At 42.8% G+C, this 27,734-nt stretch overlaps 1 protein-coding gene across 7 annotated transcripts in view; it reads left to right on the top strand.

The window, feature by feature from the left end:
* The window catches only part of cbfa2t3 (CBFA2/RUNX1 partner transcriptional co-repressor 3), a 220,928-nt gene that overhangs the window by 175,229 nt on the left and 17,965 nt on the right, over positions 1–27,734 (top strand). For 4 of the 7 annotated variants that reach the window (XM_073070522.1, XM_073070519.1, XM_073070518.1 and 1 more), the window contains 4 exons: positions 5,674–5,809; positions 6,273–6,341; positions 10,326–10,516; positions 16,662–16,817. In XM_073070522.1, the coding sequence (XP_072926623.1) occupies positions 5,674–5,809; positions 6,273–6,341; positions 10,326–10,516; positions 16,662–16,817 (552 nt within the window). Of the gene's footprint in view, positions 1–5,673; positions 5,810–6,272; positions 6,342–10,325; positions 10,517–11,426; positions 12,312–16,661; positions 16,818–27,734 lie in introns of those variants that run through there. The other 3 variants (XM_073070525.1, XM_073070523.1, XM_073070524.1) reach the window with 2 other exon arrangements.

Below are 27,734 nucleotides of genomic sequence, written 5' to 3'. Positions count from 1 at the left end.
AATTCCATAGTCAGAAGAACACAGACGAGATTCTGTGGTGCATTAGAGATGCCCAGATGGTATGTTACCTCCCTGGTCCCAAGATCAGGAATTTCTCAGATTGGGTCCATAGCATTTTAAAGGGGGAAGGTGAACAGCCAGAAGTCTTGGTACATATTGGCACCAATGACACAACTAGGAAAGATGAGAAGGTCCTTAAGAGAGATTTTAGGGAGCTAGGTAGAAAACTGAAAAACAGGAGCTCCAGGGTAATTATCTCTGGATTGCTGTTCATGCCATGCACCAGTGAGGGTAAGACTAGGATGATAGGCAGATGAATGCTTGGCTGAGGAACTGATGCAGGGGGCAGAGCTTCAGTTGTATGGATCATTAGGATCTCTTCTGGGGATGGTACAACCTTACACCTGAACTCCAGAGGGACCAATATCCTTGTGGACAGGTTTGCTAAAGCTATTCAGGAGAGTTTAAGCTAATTATGCAGAGGGATGGAAACCAGTGCTGAAGATAAGGTAGTTGGTTTACAAACAGAGGCAGTGTGTAGTGAGACTCCTAACTAGGAGAAGCTGATGATAGGGAAAAATTGTAGTCAGCCAAGATGAGTTGCAATGTAAAAGGCGGACAAAATCAAAAAGAGTGAATATAAGAATGAAGCTGTTATATTTGAATGTGTGCAGTATATGGAGTAGGTAGTTGAACTTGTAGCAGTTACTGACTGGCACATATGCATTGTGGGTATCACTGAATTGTGGCTGAAAGAAGGTTATAGCTGGAAGCTTAACGACCAATTTTACACCTTGAATTGGTAGGACAGGCAGGTAGGCAGAGAGGGTGGCTTGCTCTGTTGGTAAAAAATGAAATCAAATAATTAGAAAGAGGTGAGATAGGTTTTGAATTGTTGTGGGTAGAGCTAAAAAACTGCAAGGGTAAAACAACCATAACGGGAGGTATATACAGACCCCCAAACAATAGTAAAGATGTGGTCTACAAATTACAATAGGGGATAGAAAATGCACATGAAAAGCACAATATTACAATAGTTATGGGGCATTTCAATGTGCAAGTAGATTGGGAAAATCAGGTTGGTGCTGGATCCCAAAAAGGGGAATTTATGGAATGCCTATGAGATTATTTTAGAGCAGCTCATGATAGAGCCCCCTAGGGGATCAGCTAAAACAAGAGAAGATCTGCAGATGCTGGAAATCCAAGCAACACACACAAAATGCTGGAGGAACTCAGCAGTCCAGGCAGCATCTATGGAAAAGAGTAAACAGACAACATTTCAGGCTGAGACCCTTCATCAGGACTGGAAAATAATATGAGAAGTTAGCGCAAGAAGGTGGTAGTGATAGCTGAAACTGGAAGAGGGCTGAATTAAAGAGCTGGGAAGCTGGTGAAAGATAAAGGGCTGGAGAAGGGGGGAATCAGATAGGAAAGGGTAGAAGACCATGGAAGAAAAAGAAGGGGAAGATGCACCAGAGGGAGGTGATGGGCAGGTAAGGGAAAGGTTGAGAGAAGGAAATACAAATGGTGCAAGGTGGGGGGTTAGATTGGAGGCTACGCAGAAGGAATATGAGGTGTTGCTCCTCCAACCTAAGTGTGGCCTCATCACGGCAGTAGAGGAGGCCATGAATTGACATGTCAGAATGCCAAAGGGAAGTAGAATTGAAGTGGGTGGCCACCAGGAGATCCTGCTTTTTCTAGAGGACAGGGAGAAGCACATCTTTCCCTCTGGGGCCCTCACATTCTGCTTTCTGTAGGGATCTCTCCCTTGTCCATTCATCCTTCCCTACTGATATCCCTCCTGGTGCTTATCCTTGCAAGCAGAACAAGTGCCATACCTGACCCTACACCTCCTCATTCACTACCACTCAGAGTCCCAAGCAGCCCTTCCATGTGAGGTGACACTTCATCTGTGAGTCTGTTGCTGTCATCTACTGTATCTGGTGCTCCCAGTGAGGCCTCCTGTATATTGGTGAGACCTGATGTAGATTGAGAGACTGCTTCGCTGAACACCTACACTCCATCTGCCAGAAAAATTGGAATGTCCTAGTGGCCAATTGTTTTAATTCCACTTCCTATTCCCATTCTGATATATCAGTTCATGGCCTCCTCCACTGTCATGATGAGGCCACACTCAGGTTGGAGGAACACCACCTTGTATTCCATCTGGGTAGCCTCCAACCTGATACAATGAATATTGATTTCTCAAACTTCTAGTACTTGCCCCATCCCCCCTTCACCATTCTCATTGCTGTTTCCCTCACTCATCTCATCTCCTTACTTGCCCATTGCCTCCCTCTGGTGCTCCTTCCCCTTTCCTTTCTTCCATGGTCTTCTACCCTCTCCTATCAGATTCCACCTTCTTCAACCCTTTATCTCTTTCACCTCTCAACTCCCCAGCTCTTTACTTTACCCCTCCCAGTTTCATCTATTATCTACCACCTTGTACTTCTTCATCCATTCCCCCCACCTTTTTGCTTCAAGTTATCTTTTTCCCCAGTCCTGATGAAGGGTCTCTGCTTGAAGTGTCGATTGTTTAGTCTTTTCTATTGATGCTGCTTGGCCTGCTGAGTTCTTCCATTGTTTTGTGTGTATTGTAGGGGATCAACTATTCAAGACTGGGTGTTGTGCAATGAACCGGAATTGATTAGAGAGCTTAAGGTAAAGGAACCCTTAGGAGAAATTATCAGAATATGATAGAATTTACCCTGCAATTTGAAAAGGAGAAGCTAAAGTTAAATATATTAGTATTACAGTGGAGTAAAGAGAATTACAGAGGCATGAGAGAGGAGCTGGCCACAATTGACTGGAAAAGAACACCGTCAGGGATGATGGCAGAGCAGCAATGGCTGGAATGTCTGGGAGCAATTTGGAAGGTGCAGTATACATGCATCCCAAAGAGGAAGAAGTATTCTAATGACAGGATGACACAACTGTGGCTGACAAGAGAAATGAAAGCCAAAGAGAGTGCATATAATAGAGCAAAAATTAGTGGGAAGTAAGAGGATTGGGAAGTTCTTAAAACCTAACAGAAAGCACTAAAAATAATCATAAAGAAGGAAAAGATTTAATACAAAGGTAAGCTAGCCAATAATATTAAGGAGGATTGCAGAAGTTTCTTTTTATATATGAAGTGCAAAAGAGAGGCGAGAGTAAATTTTGGACCGCTGGAAAATGAAATAAAAGCATAGACTATTTTCCAAATGGAGAGGAAAGGATGTAATGTTGAGACTTTATAAAGTACTGGTGATGCCTCACTTGGAGTATTGTAAGCATTTTTGGGCCCCTAATCTAAGAAAGGATGTGCTGACATTAGAGAGTGTTCAAAGGAGTTTCACAAAAATAATTTCAAGATTGAAAGGCTTATCATATGAGGAGCATTTGATGGCTTTGGGCCTGTACTCACTGGAATTCAGCAGAACAAGGAGTGACCTCATTGAAACCTATCAAATGTTGAAAGGCATCAATAGAGCGGATGTGGAGAGTATATTTCCTAATGTGAGAGAGTCTAAGACAACAAGGCCTCAGAATAGAGGGGCATCCTTTTAGAATAAAGATGTGGAGAATTTCTTTAGCCAGAGAATGGTGTATCTGTGGAATTCATTGCTACAGGTGACTGTGGAGGCTGTCATTGGGGTAATTTAAGGCAGAGGTGGATAGATTCCTGATTGGTCAGGGCCTGGAGGGAAATGGGGAGAAGACAGGAGCATCAGTTGCATGTTATTTTCAAAAAAAAAGTCATTTTTGCCACTAATAGTTGCCAAGAGATAAGGAATAAGACAACTCAGAACTGTTTTGCTCATTGTGGTTTCAAGCTTTGAAACTTGGAGGTGCCAGAAACAGCTGGGTGTGAAAATGTAACAATTTCACTACTTCAAGTAAGGAACTACGAAGAATTTGAAGGTGTCAACAGTCATATTGAATGTTACAATGAAAGTGAAGATTTGGAGGATGCAATTGTTGAAAACATTGTATGAAGTCAGTCCATTATCTGCACTAGGTGTTTGCGCTGATTTTGTTCACTTACTGTTAACTCAACATGGAAGAATTCCTCTGTAGATAAGTATTAAGAAGTAAAACACAGTTTTACTTACAGAGCAGAGGTAGTGTTCTAATTTGTTCTTTATTTCATTTAAACAGATAATTTGTTACTCAGTTAAATGGTAGTTTGTCTTTTTTTATACCTTTTTAATGATGTGCGTGAAACTTTTGCTAATTGAGACATCTGCCTAATTGGGCCAAAATGTCTGGTCCCAGTGTGGCCCAATTAACTGGAATCCACCGCACTTTAGAGGCCACTTTATTAGGTAGAAGAGTGGAACCTAGTATGGTCTTCAGCCCAACCTTTTCAAAGATTGATGTGTTGTGCATTTGAAGATAATCTTCTGCACAACACTGTTGTAATATGTGTGGTGATTTGAGTTACTGTTGTGTTCCTGTCAGCTTGAACCAGCCATTCTCCTCTCACCTCTTTCATTTACAAGGCATTTTCACCTACAAAACTGTTGCTCAGTGTTTTTTCTTTCTTGCACCATTCTCTGTAAACTCTAAAGACAGTTGTGTGTGAAAATCCCAGGAGATCAACAGTTTCTGGGATCCGCATACCTCCCTGACTGTCACCAAATATCATTCCATGGTCTAAGTGACTTAGATCACATTCCTTCCCTATTCTGATGTTTGGTCTGAACAACTCAACCTCTTGACCATGTCTGCATGCTTTTATGCATTGAGTTGCTGCCATCTGATTGGCTGGTTAGATATCTGCATTAACAAGCAGGTGTACCTAATAAAGTGGCCACCAAGTGTATATGCCAAAAAAATTGATCCCTAATCTGATCAATGTCACCACCTGCCTCATCTCCTCTGCCATCTCTGATTTGTCTCAGATCCAGCCTCAGGGAAGCCATGTCATTCATTTAAATAGACATTGGCTTCAGTATTGCTACAAAGGTCATCTATGACTCCAGTGGGTTTCCTGTTAACTAACTTTGCCTGATTAAATAATTAACAGTTTTGTGTGTCTGCAACTCTTTGCAATAGGTACAATTAATGTCAGAGAAATGTATATAATATACATCCTGAAATTGTTTTGGTTTCTTGTGGCATCAGAAGCACTGCAGATGCAGAGTCTCCTGTATTATCAAAGACCCTCCCATCTTCCCATTCCACAATCTCGTGACCTCCTGCCATCAGACAGAAGGTACTTAGCAAAGAACCAGAGCTGTCAGGCTGGGTAACAGCTTCTTCCCCCAAGCTGTTAGACTTCTTAATAACATGCTGCCACCCACACCCTCCCCTCAACTCACAAACTCTCATGCTGACTGGTCACTTATAATCTTTTATTCTGCTGTTGCACATATTTATACGACTACTTGTTTTATTATAATCGTGCCAAGTAACATTATACTGTCTTATATAAACAAACAGACTGGAAATCTTCAGGCCAGGTCACTCAGGGACTTGTGCTAATATTATTTTGTGACTGTATGTGCCAGATCATCACAATATGTGTTGTTTGTTCTATATTTTGCACAGTGACCCCAGAGGAACAATGGTTCATTTAGCTGTATATGTGACAAACTTGGACTTATGATCTGTTCTGTTGCATTTAGTTTAATTGACACACTGCCCAGTTTGCTTTCACTGAACTAGTTTGTACTCTTTATTCCACAGCTCCTGAATTGTATAATGGATATGGTGGAGAAGACACGTCGCTCATTAACTGTGCTGAGGCGTTGCCAGGAAGCTGACCGAGAGGAACTTAATCACTGGATCCGTCGCTATAGTGATGCTGAAGATATGAAAAAAGGTTGGAACGTTAGACAGCCTTGTCAGAACTCCTTTAGCTCAGAACCAGTTAGAGTATTTGTGTTGTGCCTGACTCAGTATGTGGTACTGTCCTGCAGAGAATCCTGGCTAGCACCAGGGCTGAAATCTCATTCAGAGCACACACAATCAGAAAATGCAGGAGACTGCACTCTGGAGGAACTCAGCAAGTTGAGTAGTATCTGTGGGAGGAAAGCAACTGTCAACATTTTCAGTCAAACCCCTGTATCAGAGCTCTAGCAAACACTTCCCCTTTCCATCTCCCTTCCACCTCTACACCCTGATTGTCTCCACTTGCTGAGCTGACATGACCCACTCACCTGCAGCCCTCCACACCTCTGACCCAACTAGACACCGTCATAGTACTGACCTCAGAGTGAGAATTACTGCTATTGGGAATGAACTATTCACAGCACTCATTCAAATATTTTGGTTTGTGTTTTCAGAAATACTTGTTGAGATGCCACGCAGACCCTCACAAGGTTACACTCAGGAAGAGATCTGGAGAAAAGCTGGTAGGCTTCTATATAATTACAAGTGCACTCTGTGTGCAGGAAACTCAGTCCAATCCGCTGTGTCTTAAAGGACAATAAGATGCTTTATTAGTAAGGCAGGAAATAAGAGAAAAACCTTTTGTAGCAAGTTTGTCATAGAAACCATTTCACCCACTGGACCGCTGGACTCTAGGAAATGTGGTCATTATTACAGCTACATCCCCCAAACACAATGTGATGACGGCCAGATAATCTGTTTGCTAATGTTGGTTCAGTGTGAATATTGTCCCAGACACTAGAGAAATCCCCTTTGACTTTATGCCTTGGTATATTTACATATACCAGGTGGTTTATGAATTTCTCCTCATGCAGCATTCACAAATGTGGACTGGCATCATCTTGGAGGCTCTCTGCCTAAGTACCTGCTACAGTAGATCAGTAAAGTGTTGCTGAGTGTCACATCTATACAGCACTGGGCCACTGAATACAAAAAACTAGAATCCCAGCTGGTTTACAATACAGCATACTGCCTTTTGGTTGATAAGGGATTCCTTGCCAGAGTGGGGTTTGAAGATTCAAATCCCTCAGATGTACTAATTAGAAGTTCCTGTATCTGACCTTTCTACCTGCTGATTGTTGTGCAAGTTCAAGTTCAGTTTATTGTCATTCAACCATACACACGTATGCCTTCAAACAAAATAACATTCTTCCAAACCAAGGTGCACAACGCAGTTTATATAACTCACACACTTAACACAAGAAAATATTCTTCAGAACGAGTTAAGATAGTTCAACTATTATCTGAGTATCCAACGCTCAGAGGCTGGATCTCACAGTGATGATATTCTGGATTATACCTATTATGGCTGACTAAAACTGAACCACATGGAAGCCATAACTGGGAAATTTAAAAGTCTTTATTTGTGCAGCGAATCCATCAGAATCAAAGAGAATCTCACTCTCCTGACATGGTGTTTATACTTTATCACAAAGATAACAGTAAACATTAATTGCAGCTTCAATTGGTATAATCACCTATTTTTCTTTAACATTTGAAATATAGTCACGTAAGTTTACAGAATTACATATTTACAACAGTAGTACCTCCCAACTATCAGAGCCCTTTTGAATACTTGGAGTATTGTGAGCAGAACTGGGCTCCTTATAGTCCATGCCAAACATTAATCTGCCTACTCCCATCAAGCTACACCTAGAACATAGCCCTCTATACCCCTCTCATCCATGTGCTTATCAAAATCAGAATAAAGTATATCACTGGCATGTGTCATGAAATTTGTTATCTTTGCCTTGGTGGAAAAGGTCTGCTAGCATTTATCCAATTTATAACACTCATAATTTTGCATAGCGAAGGAAGGATGTGCTCGTATGGTCCAGAGGAGGTTCTTGAGAATAATCGTGGGAATTAAAAGGTTAATGTATGAGGAGTGTTTGATGATTCTGGGCCTGTACTCGCTGGAGTTTAGAAGAATGGGGGGGATCTCACTGAGACCTATTCAATATTGAAGGCCTAGATAGAGTGGACATGAAGAGAATGTTTGCTATAGTGCAGGAGTCCAAGACCAAAGGACACAGCCTCAGAATAGAGGGATGACCATTTAAAACGGAGATGAGGAGGAATTTCTTTAGCCAGAGGATAAATAATCTGTGGAATTTATTGCCATAGACGGCTGTGGAGGCCAAGTTTTAGGCTGGGGGACATTCCACAATGGCACAGCAAGCTGCAGCGACTGCTGGAGTTGTCCTTCTCCTAGACAAACTGCCCAGAAAGTTAACGGGTCCCATCTACCTGGGTTTGGAATGGGAGTTGTCCTTCTCCTAGACAGATTGCCTGCAAAGTTAACGTGTCCCGTCTACCTAGGTTTGGAATGGGAGTTGTCCTTCTCCTAGACAAACTGCCTGCAAAGTTAACGTGTCCCGTCTACCTAGGTTTGGAATGGGAGTTGGCCTTCTCCTAGACAGATTGCCTGCAAAGTTAACGGGTCCCATCTACCTAGGTTTGGAATGGGAGTTGTCCTTCTCCTAGACAGACTGCCTGCAAAGTTAATGGGTCCCATCTACCTGGGTTAGGAATCAGAGTTGTCCTTCTCCTAGGCTGGATGCCAGCTAAGGCTGATGAGCCCAGCTTGCCCGCCCAATTATATCGTTGGACACTCGGTTGCATCATGACACAGCAAACTCAGTAAGAACAGAGGCGCCATGGGGAGGCATTGTTATGGGCACAGTGATGTAGGAGAGGCCATATGCGACTGACATCCTGCATGGCAAGCCAAACAGTGGTCCTGCGGCGATCACTACACCTGGAAAGGAGAGGCTATGGGAGATGCTTCACCTTCCTTAAGAAAACAGGACATCCAGCCTAGGACTCAACCATCACCCACAATTACAGAATGATCCCTAACAATACCATAATACATAGGAGCAGAATTAGGTCATCTGGCCTTTTGAGTCTGCTCTTCCATTCAATCATGGCTGATCCTTTTTTTTTCTCCTCCTCAACCCCAGTTCCCGGCCTTCTCTCCGTAACCTTTGATATCATGTCCAATCAAGAACCTATCAATCTCTGTCTTAAATACACCCAGTGACTTGGCCTCACAGCTGCCTGTGGCAACATTTTCCACAAATCCACCACCCTTTGGCTAAAGAAATTTCTCCGCATCTCTGTTTTGAAAGGGCGTCCCTCTATCCTAAGGCTGTGCCTTCTTGTCCTAGACCCTCCCACTATGGGAAACATCCTTTCCATATCTACTCTGTCTAGGGCTCTCAACATTCAAAAGGTTTAAATGGGATCCCCCTTCATCCTTCTGAATTCCAGCGAGTACAGACCCAGAGCCATCAAACGTTCCTCATCTGATAACCCTCTCATTCCTGGAATCATCCTTGTGAACCTCCTCTGGACCCTCTCCAATGCCAGAACATTTTTTCCAAGGTGAGGGGCTCAAAACTGTTCACAGTACTCAAGGTGAGGCCTCACCAGTGCCTTATAAAGCCTCAGCATCACATCCTTGTTCTTGTATTCTAGACCTCTTGAAATGAATGCTAACATGGCATTTGCCTTCCTCACCACTGACTTGACCTGGAAATTAACCTTTGGGGTGTTCTGCACAAGGACGCCCAAGTCCCTTTGCATCCCAGAATTTTGGATTTTCTCCCTGTTTAGAAAATAGTCTGCACATTTATTTCTACTGCTATTGTGCCCGACCATGCATTTTTCAACATTGTATTTCATTTGCCACTTTCTTGCCTATTCTCCTAATCTAAGTCCTACTACATCCTACCTGTTTCCTTAACCCTACCTGTCCTTCCACCAATCTTAGTATCATCTGCAAGCTTGGCAACAAAGCCATCTATTCCATCATCTAAATCATTAATATACAGCATAAAAAGAAGTGGTCCCAACACCAGCCCCTGTGGAACACCACTGGTCACTGGCAGCCAACTAGAAAAGGATCCTTTTATTCCCACTCGCTTCCTCCTTCCAATCAGCCAATGCTCTAACCACATTGGTAACTTCCCTGTAATACCATGGGCTCTTAACTTGGTAAGCAGCCTCATTGTGGCACCCTGTCAAAGGCCTTCTTAAGTCCAAATACACAACATCCACTATATCCCCTTTATCTATCCTACTTGTAATCTCCTCAAAGAATTCCAACAGGTTCATCAGGCAGGATTTTCCCTGAAGGAAACCATGCTGACTTTGTACTATCTTGTCCTGGGTCACCAAGTACTCCTTCACCTCATCCTTAAAACCTGACTCCAACATCTTCCTAACCACTGAGGTCAGGCTAACTGGTCTATAATTTCCCTTCTGCTGCCTTCTTTGTTTCTTAAATACCTGGTGTATCTTGACATATCCACACAAATTCAATTACAGAATGATCCCTAACAATACCTAAAGTGTATCCTAACATGTACATGCAAACTCAAATACAGCTCCAGGTTGCCCTTGATAATACCACTTGTCTGCCATCTCGCCCTCCCTCCCAGAAGAGGCAGTGAATGAAGTGAAGCACCAGGCCATGACAGAGTTGAAGAAAGCTGTGTCAGAGGCAGAACGCAAGGCCCATGAGATGATCACAGCTGAGCGAGCAAAGATGGAGAAGGCACTGAGTGAGGCCAAGCGGCAGGCTTCTGAAGATGCACAGTCTGCCATTAACCAACAGGAGGACTCCAGCGAGGTGAGTGCTTGGCACCAATCCCCAGAAGTGGAGAGGGACTGAGGATACCCAACAAAAACTGGATCATTTTGATGCATGCCATTCTCTGGGGCTTATCTTTGTCATCCCCATGTTGATTGGATAGAACTTTTCACTTAGGCATAGTAAGGCTCTTCCTACACTGTCCCATCAAACATTCCCAGGCAGAGACAGGCCAAATTAGATATAGAGTACAGTTTCCTCTACATTATCCCATCACTGGGAGGGATAGTGCAGGCTTGACCCTTCTGTACTGTCCTACTGTGTATTCCCATGCCTGGAGCAGCAAGAATTAGATAAAGAGTAAAACTCTGTTACAGACAAGTAGAGTAATTTCTCATCCCTATTAATCCCTTGGTATATTACTAGTGGACATCCATCAGTACATTTTTATTAGTAGTAAATAATGTCTATTGCATAAGAAGACAGGTATGGGTGTAACTTCACCACGCTATCCAGAGACATACGTTCAAATCTCAGAATGGCAGATGTAGAATTTAAATTCCATTAATAATTTTTATTGAGAGAAAAAGCATGATAACAGGCCCTTATGCCACCAAATTACACACATCATCAATTAGCTTACTAACCCATATCTCTGGAATGTGGGAGGAGGGAACCATGTGCTCATGGGGAGAATGTACAGACTGCTTACAGACAGCAGAGGGAATTAAACCCAGGTCACTGGTACTGTGATACCATTGCGCTAACCAATATGCTAACACGCCACCCAGTATGAAATCTTAAAATATATTTACTATTAGTAAAAGTAATCATGAAACTTTTAAATTGTTGTAAAAAAACTGATCTGGTTCAGTAATGTTCTTCAGCGAAGAGATTTGTCCTGCCGAAGGATTTCAGCTCAAAATGTCAATTGTACTCTTTTCCATAGATGCTGCCTGGCCTGCTGAGTTCCTCCAGCATTTTGTGTGTGTTGCTCAGATTTCCAGCATCTGCAGATTTTCTCTTATTTGAGATTTGTATTCTTACCCAGTTGTTTCATGTGTGACTCTAGATACCATTTCAATGTGTTTTCTGAAATAGTTGAGCAATCTACTCTCTTCAGAAGCACTTTTGTCTGGACAATAAATGCTAAGCTCACCACCGATTCCCATAGCCCAAAAAATGAATGTCAACTTATATATGAAGTTAGGAATCTTATAGTGGAGAAGGGAGCTACTTAGTTCATTGCCACCTGTCTGGCTCTTTACAAGGCATGTCCAATTAATACCACTCTTCTCCTGCAACCAAGTCCCACTTTCATCAAATGATTTGTAGTGGGTGGTCTGAGATTATAAAACATTCACAGTGAAACATGAACAAATGAGGAAAATAAAGGCACAAAAGTGTAATAAATGCCCAGCATCAGATGGGTTACATCCATTGCTTATAAATAAAAAAAAGTGGATGAGAATGCTCTGGTTGTGATTTCATAAAGTTAATAATCTATTAACTTCTCCAACAGAAAGTTGCAAGTATTACTCACTATTGAAGACAAATTATCAAAAGCATGGAATTAGAGATTGGTTTGTGTAAACATTGATTGTTGGAAGTGATTATGTGAACTGTTCATAGATTTGTAAATGTTGTTTGTGCCTGAAGAAACTATTAAACTAAATGCATCTGTGATAACTTGTTCCACTTACTACCCATGAGGAGTCATGCAGAGCAGACTTAATGAGCTGAATGGCCAAATTCTGCTCTTACGTCTTACATCTTATAGTCTTACCATCCTCTGTGAAAATCTTGCCCATTGCTTCCCCTTCAAATCCTTCCCCTTTCTCCTTATTTTAGACTCCCATACCCTGGGGAAAAATGACTGTGATCAGTAACACTTTTGCACCCCTCATGATCTTACAAACCTCAAAAAGGTGACCCTCAGCCTTCTTCACTCCAGAGTAAACAGTCCCAACCTCTCAGGTCTCTCCATATAACTGAGGCCTCTCAAGCCAGTCAGCATCCTTGTGAATCGTTTCTGCATCCTTTCTAGCTTAGACCATAAGACATGGGAGTAAAAGTAGGCCATTCAGCCCATTGAGTCTGCTCCACCATTCCATCAAGGCTGATCCAGGATCCTAATCAACCCCATACACCTCCCTTCTCACCACATCCTTTGATGCCCTGACTGATCAGGAAATGATCAACCTCTGTCTTAAACCTATGCACAGATTTGGCCTCCATCACAGTCTATGGCAAAGCATTCTACAGATTCACTACTCTCTGGCTAAAAAAAATTGATCCTTACCTCTATTCTAAAAGGTCGCCCCTCAGTTTTGAGGCTGTGCTCTCTAGTTCAAGATCTCCCCACAATAGGAAACATCCTTTCCACATCCACCCCATCTAGTCATTTCAACATTCGGTAGGTTTCAATGAGATCCACCTGAATTCTTCCAAATTCCAGTGAGTACAGGCCCAAAGCTGTCAAATGCTCCTCATATGTTAACCCCTTCATTCCTGAAATCATCCTTGTGAACCTCCTCTGGACTTTCTCCAATAACAACACAACCTTTTTGTGATATGGGGCCCAAAATTGTTGATTATACTCCAAGTGAGGCCTGACTTGAGTCTTATAAAGGCTCAGCATTATCTCCTTGCTTTTATTTTCTATTCTCCTTGAAATAAGTGCCAACATTACATTTGCCTTTCTTATCACAGACTCAACCTGTCAATTAACCTTCTCGGAGTCTTGCACAAAGACTCCTAAGTCCCTCTGCATCTCTGATCTTGAACCTTCTTAAACTTTTTTAGTTGCCTATTGTTGAATTTTAAAAGCTTCCCAATCATCCAACTTTCCACTCACTTTTGCTACCCTATATGCCCTTTTCTTGACGTTTATGCGGTCTTTAACTTCCCTTGTCAGCCACGGTTGCCTACCCATATCATTTGAGAACAGTTTCTTCTGTGGGATATATCTATCATGCACCTTGTGAACTATTCCCAAAAACTTCAGCCACCTCTGCTCTGCTGTCATCCCTGCCAGTATCCTCCTCCAATCCACCTGGGCAAGCTCCTCTCTCATGCCTCTGTAATTCTCTTTATTCCACTGCTATACTGATACATGTGACTTATGTTTCTCCCTTTCAAGTTGCAGTATGAATTCAATCATATTATGTTCACTGCCTCCTAAAGGTTCCTTGACATTAAGCTCCCTAATGAGATCTGGGTTATTACACAACACCCAATCTAAGATGGCCTTTCCCTTAGCAGGCTCAAGCTGCTCTAAAAACCCATCTCATAAGCATTCAACAAATTCCCTCTCTTGCGATGCAACACCAAATTGATTTTTCCAATCCCCTTGCATATTGAAGTCCCCCCATTACAATTGTGTCATTACCCTTATTACATCCTTTTCCAGCTCCCTTTACAATCTTTTTATGTTCTCTTTTTATACCCTTGCAGTTTCTTAACTCCCTGTATCACCTCTTTCTAAAGATGTAATTCTATCTCTTACCAACAGAGCCACACCACTACCTATGCCTTCCTCCTTGTCCTTTTGAGACATAGCATATCCTTTGATGTTAAGCTCCTAACTTTGGCCGTCTTTCAGCTATGACTCAGTGACGTCCACAATGTCATACCGACCAATCTTGAATTGTGCCATGAATTTGTCCACTCTATTCCAAATGCCACACGCATTTAAATACAGCTCCTTCAGTCCTGTGTTCTTTGCCCTTTTAAATTTTGCCTCTGTTGTACAACTAAACTCTTTGCTCTGTCTGCATTTGTATCCAATCATAGGCTTGTCCATCCTTACTTTCATGTTACACACATCATCTACTTGTAAACCTGTTGGCTCATCCTCAGCTCTATCATCTTGGTTTCTATCTCCTTGCCATATTAGTTTAAATAACTCCCAACGGCTCCAGTAAACCTGCCTGTTTAATGACATCCATCCTGTAGCAAGGCAGCCAGAACACTCAGTATTCCAAGTGTGGTCTGATCAATGTCTTGTACAATTGTAACATGACGTCTCAACTCCTCTATTTGTTTGGATTGAATTCCATCTGCCACTGCTCCACCCAACTTTCCAGCAGGTCAATGCCTCACCATATACTCACATAACCTTTGCTATGACCCCACCAAGTTTTGTACCTTCTACAAACTTAATAATTAAACTGCAAACACATGAGATTCTGAAGGTGCTGGAAATCCAGAACAACATTGGATGTAGGATGTTATGTTGAAATTGTATTAGACATTTGTGAGGCCTAGCTTGTAGTATTATACACAGTTCTGGTCACCTACCAATAGGAAAATATCAACAAGATTGAAGGAGTACAGAGAAAATTTACAACGATGTTGCTGGGACTTGAGGGCCTGAGTGAAAAGACCATAAGACCATATGATATAGGAGCAGAAATAGGCCATTTGGCCCATCAAGTCTGCTCCACCATTCAATCATGGCTGACCCTTTTTGCCCCATACCCTAGCCTTCTCCCTGTGACCTTTGATGCCATGTCCAATCAAGAATGTATCAAGCTCTGCCTTAAATACACCCAATGGCCTGGCCTCCGCAGCTGCATGTGGTAACAAATTCCACAAATTCACCACCCTCTGGCTAAAGAAATGTCTCTGCATCTCTACTTTAAATAGATGCCCCTCTATCCCGAGGCTGTGCTCTCTTGTCTGAGACTCCTCTACCATGGGAAACATTCTGTCCCCACTCACTGTCAAGGCCTTTCAACATTCAAAAGGTTTCGATGAGATCCCCCCTCATCTTTCTAAATTCCAGTGAGTACAGTCCCAGAGCCATCAAATGTTCCTCGTCTGATAACCCTTTCATTCCTGCAATCATCCCTGTGAACTTCCTCTGAATCTTCTCCAATGCCATTGCATTTTTTACTTAGATGAGGAGCCCAAAACTGTTGACAATACTCAAGGTGAGACCTCACTAGTGCCTTATAAAGCCTCAGCATTACATCCCTGCTCTTGTAACCTTTAGGGTGTTTTACTCAGGGGCTCCCAAGTCTCTTTGCATCTCAGACTTTTAGATTTTCTCCCCATTTAGAAAATATTCTGCACATTTATTTCTACTACCAAAGTGCATGACCACGCATTTTCCAACGTTGTATTTCATTTGCCACTTTCTTGCCCATTCTCCTGATCTGTCTAAGTCCTTCTGCAGCCTACCTGTTTCCTCAACACTACCTGCCCCTCCACCAATCTTCGTATCATCTGCAAACTTGGCAACAAATCATTAATATACATCATAAAAAGAAGTGGTCATTCTGGTCTGAGTCTTCAATGGATTTTGCCAGTCTACTCGAGGCATCATAATTAAATGTATTTATGTTGAGGATTCTAATGCCACATTACTCACACTCAAGCTGAATTTGGAATTCTAACATACCATGACCAGTTCCACCTGGAGAATCCTTACCTGTGAGATGCTCGAAGAAACCATTTCCTCTACATTCAGAATCAGAATTATCATCACTGACATATCTCATGAAATTTTTTGTTTCGCAGCAGTAGTGCAGTGTAATATATAAAATGTACTGTAAATTATAAAACAAAATATCTAAAAATTAAATAAGTGGTGCAAAAAGAGAACAAAATAAGATGATGTCGTGTCCGTGGGTCCATTGTCCATTCAGAAATCTGATGGTGGAGGGGAAGAAGCTGTTCCTAAAACATCAAGTTTGCATCTTCAGGCTCCTATACTTCCTCCTTGACGGCGGTAATGAGAAGTGGGCACGTCCTGGGTGAAGGGGTCCTTTATGGTAGACGCCACCTTTTTGAGGCATCACCTTTTGAAGATGTCTGCGGTCCTGGGAAGGCTAGCGCCCCTTCTCAGTGTGAGCCTTACCAATTTGATTTGTCTAAACTTTATCATGATTAGATGAATTATATGGCAGGACAGGATGGAGGTGGAGTGAATGGTCTTGGAGATGACGACGGTGATTCTGACAAATTCAATTGAAATACTCATAGTGAATCTGGGTTAGCACTTCAAGAAAACAAATGTCCTTAGTTATAGTGAGAGGACACAGGGAAGGGGAAGATCCAGATTGCTCTTGTGTAGAACTGGCGTGCACTCGATTGGCTCCATTCCATGCTGTGACCATTCATTGACTTTATAAAACTTTTAGCCACTTTATCTGCTCTCTGTTTCCTTTCTCTCAAGGCCTCCCCCATCCACACAGCCTCCTGGAGCTGGGAGGACAAGGCAGACGAGCCTGCAGACTTATCTACCATTGGCAGGGCCACTCCGTGTTCATCCAACAGGAGCCACGCTCACTCTGGGGTCAGGCAGATGGCCTCGAGTGCTCCTCCTTCGGAGGTGAGATGCTTTGCTCCTTGAACCCCATCATGGCCAATCCAAATGCCTGCAGTGTCCCGATCAGTGAACTCCAGGTATGGAGCCCTGCTGTTCAACTGGTTATAGTGATGGCCCACAGTGTGAGAGTGTGATACAGTGAGCAGGAGTGGCTCTAGGTTCATTCCAAAGTGTGACTGAGTGATTAACAGAATCATTCACACAGAACAGTAAAGCTCCCATCAGCAGTCTGGAATGTGAGACAGGACCAGAGTGCCAGCAGAGCGTGGGGTGAAGCAGGACGTGGGTTGTCTGTGCAGCTGAGTGAGTGGTCAGAACTGTGGTTGGGGTCCACATTGGGTCAGGAATGTGAAGAATTTAGAGTACAGTGCATTAAAAGAACAGGCCCTTTGGCCTACAGTGTTGTGCCAAACCAACTAAACTGGCAAATAAGTGCCTTATCTAATCCCTCTGCCTATGCAAGTTCTTCTATTCTCTTAGCCACTCACACTTTAAATGCATTCCAGCTGATATTAGACATTTCAACCCTGGATAAAATATCTATGCCGCTCATAATCTTATATACTTCTATCGGATCACCCCTCAGCCTTTACTGCTCCAGGAAAATCAATTCAAATTTGTCCAATCTCAAGCATATACTGTACATGTAAAACACCAAATGAAATTATGTTCCTCTGAACAAGATGTGCAACACAGTACACATACTCACACAGATAAGTAATATTACCACAAATCAATGAACAAATAATAAAATATATTCCACAAGATTAACATTTTGTATAAGATGCATTTGTGACACAAGTTAAAAAGTAAACAGTATAACGCATTTCATACGTGATGAGACCTGAGAGATGGCAGGGAGTTCAGTAGTCTCATGGCCTGGGAGAAGAAGCTGTTTCCCATCTGAACAATCCTTGTCCAGATGGACGTTATTTACTTGGATTTCCAGAAGGCGTTTGATAAGGTGCCACATAAAAGATTTATCCATAAGATAAGGATGCATAGAGTTGGGGGTGATGTATTAGCATGGATAGAGGATTGGTTAGCTAATAGAAAGCAGAGAGCTAGGATACATGGGTGTTACTCTGGTTGGAAATCAGTGGTGAGTGGTGTGCCACAGGGGTTGGTGCTGGGCTCGCAACTGTTCATGATATACATTAACGATCTGGAAGAAGGGACTGAGTGTAGTGTATCTAAATTTGCTGATGACACTAAATGGAGAGGAAAAGCAAATTATGCAGAAAATACAGAGAGTCTGCAGAGAGATAGCATAAGTGAGTAGGTAGCGGTCTGGCAGATGGAGTACAATGTTGGTAAATGTGAGGTCATCCACTCTGGAAGGAAAAATGAAAGAGCAGATTATTATTTAAATAGTAACAAATTGCAGCATGCTGCTGTGCAGAGGGACTTGGGAGTGCTGGTGCATCAATCACAAAACGTTGGTTTGCAGGTGCAATCAAGAAGGTAAATGGGATGTTGGTCTTCATTGCAAGAGGGATTGAATTTAAGAGCAGGGAGGTTATGCTGCAATTGTACAGGGTACTGGTGAAGCCACACCTGGGGTATTGTGTGCAGTTCTGGTCTCCTTACTTGAGGAAGGATATACTGGCTTTGGTGGTGGTGTAGAGGAGGTTCACCAGATTGATTCCAGAGTTGAGGGGGTTAGACTATGAGGAGAGATTGAGTCACCTGGGACTGTACTCACTGGAATTCAGAAGAAAGAGAGGAGATCTTATAGAAGCATATAAAATTATGAAAGGGATATATAAGATGATGGGGTAGTAAATTGGAGTTGTAAGTATGCAGATGATACTAAGATAGGTGGCATTGTGGATAATGAAGTAGGTTTTCAAAGCTTGCAGAGAAATTTAGGCCAGTTAGAAGAGTGGACTGAAAGATGGCAGATGGACTTTAATGCTGATAAGTGTGAGGTGCTACATTTTGGTAGGAATAATCAAAATAGGACATACAGTGTACATGGTAAATGGCAAGGTATTGAGGAATGCAGTAGAACAGAGTGATCTAGAAATAATGGTGCATAGTTCCCTGAAGGTGGAATCTCATGTGGATAGGGTGGTGAAGAAAGCTTTTGGTATGCTGGCCTTTATAATTCAGAGCATTGAGTATAGGAGTTGGGATGTAATGCTAAAATTGTACAAGGCATTGGTAAGGCCAAATTTGGAGTATTGTGTACAGCTCTGGTCACCGAATTATAGGAAAGACGTCAACAAAATAGAGAGAGTACAGAGGAGATATACTAGAATGTTACCTGGGTTTCAGTACCTAAGTTACAGAGAAAGGTTGAACAAGTTAGGTCTTTATTCTTTGGAGCGTAGAAGGTTGAGGGGGGACTTGATTGAGGTATTTAAAATTATGAGGGGGATAGATAGAGTTGATGTTGATAGGCTTTTTCCATTGAGAGTAGGGAGGTACAAACAAGAGGACATGAGTTGAGAGTTAGGGGGCAAAAGTTTAGGGGTAACACGAGGGGGAATTTCTTTACTCAGAGAGTGGTAGCTGTGTGGAACGAGCTTCCAGTAGAAGTGGTAGAGGCAGGTTCGATATTGTCATTTAAAGTAAAATTGGATAGGTATATGGACAAGAAAGGAATGGAGGGTTATGGGCTGAGTGCAGGTCAGTGGGACTAGATGAGAGTAAGCATTTGGCACGGACTAGAAGGGCTGAGATGGCCTGTTTCCGTGCTGTAATTGTTATATGGTTATATAAGATAGAGGCAGAAAAATTGTTTCCACTGATGGGTGAGACTAGAACTAGGGGACATAGCCTTAAGATTTGGGGAAGTGGATTTGGGATGGAGATGAAGAGGAACTGCTTTTTCCAGAGAGTAGTGAATCTGTGGAATTCTCTGCCCAATGAAGCAGTGGAGGCTACCTCAGCAAATATATTTAAGACAAGGTTGGATAGATTTTTGCATAGTTGGGGAATTAAGGGTTATGGGGAAAAGGCAGGTAAGTGGAGTATAGTCCATGACCAGATCAGCCATGATCTTATTGAATGGCAGAGCAGGCTCAACGGGCCAGATGGCCTACTCCCACACTTATTTCTTATGTTCTGCTTGTTATTTCTTTAAAGAATTCCAGCAAACTTGTCAGGCAAGAAATTCCCATCAGGAAACCATGCTGACATTGGCTAATTTTATCATGTGCCTCTAAGTATCCTGAAACCTCATCCTTACCAATCAATTCCAACATCTTCTCAACCACTGAGGTTTGGCTAACCCCTTTCTTCTTCTCCCTCCCTTACTGAAGAGTGGAGTGATATTTGCAACTTTCCAGTCCTCCAAAACCATGCCAGAATCTAGTCACTCCTGAAAGATCATTACTAATGCCTCTGTATTCTCTTCAACTACCTCGTTCAGAACCCTAGTCCAGATATCTATTTATTTTCAGGCTTTTCGTCTTCCCAAGCACCTTCTCCTTAGCAATAGCAACAACACTCACTTCTGCCACTGATACTCTCAAATTTCTGGTATACCACGTGTCTTCCATGTTGAAGACTGACGCTGTGGCTCAGAAATGAAGGGGGGAGGAGAGGACTGCAGTAGTAATGGGGGATTCCATAGTTAGAGCAGACACAAAATTCTGTGGATGTGAGACACCACATGGTATGTTGCCTGTTGGGGGCCAGGATCTGGGATGTCTTGGATCGGGTTAGGGAGAAGGTATGTAGCCAGAAATCTTGGTACATATTGTCACCAGAGCCATAGGTAGAAAAAGGGAGGGGTCCTGAAGAGTGAATTTAGGCAGTTAATTAGAAAGCTGAAAATGGGGTCTCCTGGTAGTAATCTCTGGATTGCTCCCTGTTTCACACACCATTAAGGAAAGAGTGGGGTAATTTGTCAGATGAATAAGTGGCTGAGGAACTGGTTCTGGGGAAGATGTGATCTGTACAAAAGGGACAAGTTACACCTGAACCCAAGGGGGATCAATATCCTCATGTACAGGTTTGCTAGAACTTTTGGGAGGGTTTAAACTCATTTGGCATGGGGATGGGAACCAGTGCGATAGGGCAGTTGGTATACAAGCAGATGCAGTGTGTAGTGAGACTGTCAGGAAAGACAGGCAGATGGTAGGGCAAAATTGCAGTCAGTGGGATGAGTTGCAGTGTAACAGGGAGACAAAATTGAAACGGTGACAAATATATGACTGAACATGTTACATTTGAATGCACAAGGTGTACAAAATAAGGTAGATGATCTTGTAGCACAGTTAGAGATTGGCAGGTTGTGGGCATCAATGAGTCGTGGCCGAAAGATTATAGTTGGGAACTTAACATCCAGCAAATACATTGTATTGGAAGGATAGGCAGGTAGGCAGAGAGGTTGGTGTGGCTCTGTCAATGATTTGGATGATGGAACTGATGACTTTGTTGCAAAGTTTGTGGATAATATGAGTATGGGTGGAGCCACAGGTAGTTTAAAGGAAATAGAGGTACTATAGGAGGACTTAGACATATTAGGAGAATGGGCAAATAAGTGTCAGATGGAATACAGTATTTGGAAGTATATGGTCATGGTAGAAGAAATGAAAGGGTAGACTATTTTCTAAATGAAGAGAAAATATAAACACTGAGGTGCAAAGGGACTTGGGAGTCCTTGTGTAAGATTCCCTAAAGGTTAATTTGCAGGTTGAGTCTCTGGTGAGGAAGGCAAATGCAATGTTAGCATTCAATTCAAGAGGACAATAATATAAAAGCAAGGATGTAATGTTGAGACTTTCCTCATTTGGAGTATTGTAAGCAGTTTTGGGCCACTTATTGTCCATTGTGTTCACATTTGGATCTGCTAAAACCCAATCTCTGAAGGAGTTTGCAGGACAGACAGCTGAGACGATACAAGGAGGTTCGATGTTTCACTCCAAGACAAGCAGTCCAGGCAAGGGACTACAGAAGTAATCAAAAGTAGGTATTTGAAAAGATTAAGGACAACTGCTCTTATGCACTGGAGATTGCATCAGAAATCTTCTGGAGACAACACGTCGATCAGTTAAGGAGAGCAGAGTCGATTGCTAAAGAAGACAGGTGTCTAGAGCTGTCAGAACCACTTCCTGCAGTCTCAGAGTCAACTCCTACAACCACCACAGAGGAGGCCTCACAACCCGAGATTGTTTCACAGCCACAAGTCTCACCTGCCAAGCAGAGTGACCACCTTTGTCAGGAAAGACGTTATCCCACCAGAGTAAATCCTCCACAATGACTAAGTCTTTACACAAGAAATTCTGCAGATGCTGGAAATCCAATGGAGGAACTCAGCAGGTCAGGCAGCATCTATGGAAATGAATAAACAGTCGATGCTTCTGGCAGAGGCCCTATTAATATAGTATATTGTGTGTGTGTGTATTCATGTGTGTATAACACATAGGTGTATACAAGTTCAGATGCATTCTGCATTGAGTTAGAGTTTATAGCTAAGCAGGAAGGAGTGTTGTGTATTTAATATTTGAGTAATATTATAAATATATTTAAACATTCTTGTTTGTTTAAATAATTTACTACAGATTATATGTAAAGTACATGAATAGCATACGTCATCACGCCACTATGCCATATGTTACACCTCACTTAAAGTAAAAACGAAGTTAGAATGTTATTCCCACTCCACGTTTCGATTAGTTTATGTTTTGGAAAGGATGTGATTTGGGGGTACTTGGAGTCACATGATAAAATAGGTCATAGTCAGCACAGTTCCACTGAGGGAAAATCTTGCCTGACAAACCTGTTGGAATCCTTTGCAGAAATAACAGGCAGGATAGGCAAAGGAGAATTGGTGGATGCTGTGTACTTGGATTTTCAGAAGGACTTTGACAAGGTGCCACACATAAGGCTGCTTAACAAGATAAGAGCTCATGGTATTGCAGAAAAGATAGTAGCATGCAGAGGATTGGCTGATTGGCAGAAGGCGAAGAGTGGGAATAAAGGGGGCCTTTTCTGGTTAGCTGCCTTTTCTACAGGGGTCAGTGTGAGGACCACTTTTTTTTACATTATATCTCAGTGATTTGGATGATGGAATTGATGGCTTTGTGGCCAAATTTGCAGATGATACAATGATAGGAGAAGGGGCAGTTGAGGAAGCAGTGTAATTGCAGGGCCATTGCAGCAGGAGGAGGAGCAAGGGGCTCAGGAGAGCGCTGAGTGCTGGGAAACAGATGAGGAGCTGAGGTGAGTGTGCTTTAAAATGAGCGTGGAGGGCAACTGAAGGGTTAAACAGAGTGTTGATAAGTTGATTAGAGGGAGTGAGTATTTGAGATAATTGGCTGGGACAAATAAAAGGAGGGGTAACTGAAGAGGAGCGGCTAGTGTGTGAGTGGCTCAGGGTAGGAGTGGAGCTTTGAGGCTTCGGCAAGCAGAGGCTGAGGATGAGCTTGCTCCCAACGAGGTAAGGCCGGGTAAGTTCCTTTAATTAATTTAATAAACTTAGGAGTAGGCAATGGACGCAGCAGTTGGGGAAGTCGAGTGCTCTGTATGCAGTATGTGGGAAGTCAGGGACAGCACAATTATCCCTGATGACTACACCTGTAAAAGATGCATCCAGCTGCAGCTCCTGACAAACCGAGTTAGGGAACTGGAGCTGGAGCTGGATGAATTTCCGATCATTCGTGAGGCAGAAGCAGAAATAGACAGGAGTTTCAGGGAGACAGTCATCCCTAAGAGTCAGTAGACAGGTAGCTGGGTGACTGTCAGGAGAGGGAAGGAGAATAGACAGAAAGAGCAGAGCACCCCCTGCAGCCATTCCCATCAACAATAAGTATACCATTTTGGATACTGTTGGTGGGGACGACCTACCAGGGACAAGTTGCAGTGGTCGCGTCTCTGGCACCGAGACTGGACCCTCAGCTCAGAAAGGAAGGAGGGAAAAGAGGAGAGCAGTAGTGACAGGGGATTCGATAGTTAGGGGGATAGATGAGGTTCTGTGGGAGAGATCAAGAATCCCGGATGGTATGTTGCTTCCCAGGTACCAGGGTCCGCGATATCTCGGATAGAGTTCTCAGTATTCTCAGGAAGGAGGGTGAGCAGCCGGATGTCGTGGTCCATGTAGGGACCAATGCCGTGGATAGAAAGGAGGAGGAGGTCCTGCAAAGAGAGTTTAGGGAGTTAGGTGCAAAGTTGAAGGACAGGATCTCCAGGGTTGCAATCTAAGGATTGCTAACCATGCCACGTGCTAGTGAGGCTAGAAATAGGAAGATAATGCAGCTAAATACATGGCTAAGGAGATGGTGCAGGAGCTTTAGGTTTCTGGACAATTGGGCTCTGTTCCAGGGAAGGTGGGACCTGTTCTGACGGGACGGTTTGCACCTGAACTGGAGGGGGACTAACATCCTTGTGGGTAGATTTGCTAGTGCTGCTCTGAGGGGTTTAAACTAGATTTGCAGGGGGAAGGGAACCAGCGTGTTAGAGCAGATGGTGAGGTGGAGGAGGATAAAGGTCATGCGAGGACTGCTTGTGTGGACAGAAATCAAAGGTTTGTATGTGACAGAAATGTTCTCAGGTGCATCTATTTCAATGCAAGCAGTGCAGGTAAGGTAAGGCAGATGAGTTTAGGGCGTGGATTGGCACGTAGGATTATGACATTATTGCTGTTAGTGAGACTTGGTTGCAGGAGGGCAGGACTGGCAGCTCAATGTTCCGGAGTTCTGTTGTTTCAGACATGATAGAGGGGGAGGGATGAAAGGGGGAGGAGTGGCATTACTAGTCAAGGGAAATATCACAGCTGTGCGTAGGCAGGACAGCCTGAAGTGCTTGTCTACAGAGGCCATATGGGTGGAGCTGTGGAATGGGAAAGGTGTGATCACACTAATAGAATTGTATTATAGACCGCCCAATAGTCAGAGTGAATTGGAGGAGCAAATCTGTAGAGATAGCAGACTGATGTAAGAAACAGAAAGTTGTAATAGTAGGGGATTTTAACTCTCCATATATTGACTGGGACTCCCACACTGTGAAAGGGCTAGAAGGCTTGGAGTTCGTCAAATGTGTTCAGGAAAGTTTTCTAAATCAATATATAGAGGTACCTACGAGAGAGGATGCAATACTTGATCTCCTATTAGGGAACCAGACAGGTCTGGTGACAGAAGTATGTGTAGGCAAACATTTTAGGTCCAGTGACCATAATGTCAAGTTAATTATGGATAAGGATAGGTCTGGTCCTCGAGTTGAGGTTCTAAATTGGAGAATGGCCAATTTTGTGGAAATGAGGAAGGATCTAGGAAGAGTGGATTGGGATAAGTTGTTTTCTGGCAAGGATGCATTCAGTAAGTGGAAGGCCTTTTGAGAGTGCAGAGTTTGCATGTTTCTGCCAGGATTAAAGGCAAAGTTAACAGGCATAGGGAACCTCAGTTTATAAGGGATATTGACAATCTGGTTAAGAAAAAGAGAGAGGTGTATAGCAGGTATAGCCAACAAGGAACAAATGAGGTACTTGAAGAGTTTAGAAAACGTAACAAAATACTAAAGAAGGAAATCAGGAAGGCAAAAAGACATGAGGTTGCTTTGGCAGATAATGTGAAGGTAAACCCGAAGGGTTTCTACAAGTATATTAAGAGTAGAAGTATAGTAAGGGACAAAATTGGTCCCCTAGAAGATCAGAGTGGTCGTCTAAGTGTGGAGCCTCATGAGATGGGGGAGATCTTAAACAGTTTTTCTGCATCAGTATTTACTCAGGAAACTGGTATAGCATAAATGGAAGGAAGGGGAACAAACAGTAGTGTCATGGAACATATAGAGATTAAAGAGGATGAGGTGCTTGCTGCCTTACAGCAAAAAAAGGTAGATAAATCCCCCGGGCCTGACATATATTTCCTCAGACCTTGAGAGAGACTAGTGTAGAAATTGCAGGGGCCCTGGCAGAAATATTTAAAATGTCCTTAGCCACAGGTGCGATGCTGGAGGATTGGAGGGTAGCTCATGTTGTTCCGTTGTTTAAAAAAGGCTCCAAAAGTAAACCAGGTAATTACAGGCTGGTGAGCCTGACATCAGTAGTAGGTAAATTATTGGAAGGTGTTCAGAGAGACTGGATATACAAGTATTTGGACAGCCAAGGGCTGATTAAGGATAGTCAGCATAGCTTTGTGCATGGTAGATTGTGTTTAACGAATCTTGTAGGGTTTTTCCAAGGAGGTTACCAAGAAAGTAGATGAAGGAAGGGCTGTGGATGTTGTATACATGGACTTTAGTAAGACATTTGACAAGGTCCACATGGGAGGTTAGTTCAGAAGGTTCAGACACTAGGTATCCATGGAGAGGTTGTAAACTGGTTTTGAAATCGGCTGTGTGGGAGAAGACAGAGAGTATTAGTGGATGATTGCTTCTCAGACTGGAGGCCTGTGACTAGCGGTGTGCCTCAGGGATCTGTGCTGGGACCATTGTTGTTTGTTGTCTAGATGATAATGTGGTAAATTGGATCAGCAAGTTTGCTGATGACTCTAAGATTGGAGGCATTGTGGACAGCGAGGAAGGCTTTCAAAGCTTTCAGAAGGATCTGGACCAACTGGAAAAATGGGCCAGAAAATGGCAGATGCAATTTAATGCAGACAAGTGTGAGATGTTGCATTTTGGAAGGACAAATCAAGGTAGGATATACATAGTAAACGGTAGGGCACTGAGGAGTGTGGAGGAACAAAGGGATCTGGGAGTTCAGATACATAATTCCCTGAAAATGGTGTCACAGGTAGACATAGTTGTAAAGAAGGCTTTTGGCATCCTGGCATTCATAAATCAAAGTATTGAGTATAGGAGTTGGGATGTTATGGTGAGATTGTATAAGGCATTGGTGAGGCCAACTTTAGAGTATTGTGTGCAGTTCTGGTCACCTAACTATAGGAGGGTTATCAGTAAGACTGAAAGAGTGCAGAGAAGATTTACTAGGATGTTGCCAGGTCTTTAGGAGTTGAGTTACAGGGAAAGATTGAACAGGTCAGGACTTTATTCCTTGGAGCGTAGAAGAGAGGGGGGATTTGATAGAGGTTTACAAAAATTATGAGGGGTATAGACAGAGTAAATGCGAGTAGGCTGTTTCCACTTAGATTAGGAGAGATAAATTCGAGAGGACATGGCTTTAGGGTGAAAGGGGAAAGGTTTAGGGGAAACATTAGGGGGAACTTCTTCACTGTGTGGTGGGAGTGTGGAACGAGCTGCCAACTGACGTGGTAAGTGCGGGCTCACTCAAGTTTTAAGAATAAATTGTGGTAAGGAAGGAAAATACATTAGCGTTCATTTCAAGAGGACTAGAATATAAAAGCAAGGATGTATTGCTGAAGCTTTAGAAGGCACTATTGAGACCTTACTTGAGAATACTGTGAGGAGTTTTTGACGCCTTAGCTAAGAAGGGATGTACTGACATTGGAGAGAGTTCAAAGGAGGTTCATGAGAGTGATTCTGGGAATGATAGGGTTAACATATGTAGAACGTTTGATGGCTCTGGGCCTGTACTCACTGGAACTTAGAAGAAGGAGGGGGGATCTTATTGAAACCTATTGAATTTTGTAAGGTTTAGATCGAGCCGATGTGGAAATGATGTTTCCAATAGCGGGGGAGTCTAGGACCAGAGGGCACAGCCTCAGAGTCACCTCACCCCCTCTGCCTACCTGCCTGTCCGTTCAATACAAGGTGTATGCTTGGAAGTTAAACTCCCAACTATGATCTTCTTTTAGCCATGACCCAGTGATCCCCACATCGTACTTTCCAAATTTTAATTGCGCTACAATTATCTACCTTGTTCTATATACGGCATCCATTCAAATATAAACTCAGTCCTGTATTTGTCACCCTTTTTGATTTTTCCTGCATGTTACACTGCAACTCACTCACTGACTACAATTCTGCTCTATCATCTGCCTATCCTTCCTTACAGTCTCACAACACACTGCATCTATTTGTAACCCAATTACCTAGTCCTCAACCCTATCA

This window comes from Hemitrygon akajei, chromosome 17 (genome assembly GCF_048418815.1).
Source record: "Hemitrygon akajei chromosome 17, sHemAka1.3, whole genome shotgun sequence".
Taxonomy (NCBI): domain Eukaryota; kingdom Metazoa; phylum Chordata; class Chondrichthyes; order Myliobatiformes; family Dasyatidae; genus Hemitrygon; species Hemitrygon akajei.
The sequence above is the reverse complement of the archived record's forward strand: the minus strand, read 5'-3'. Positions and strand labels throughout refer to the sequence as shown.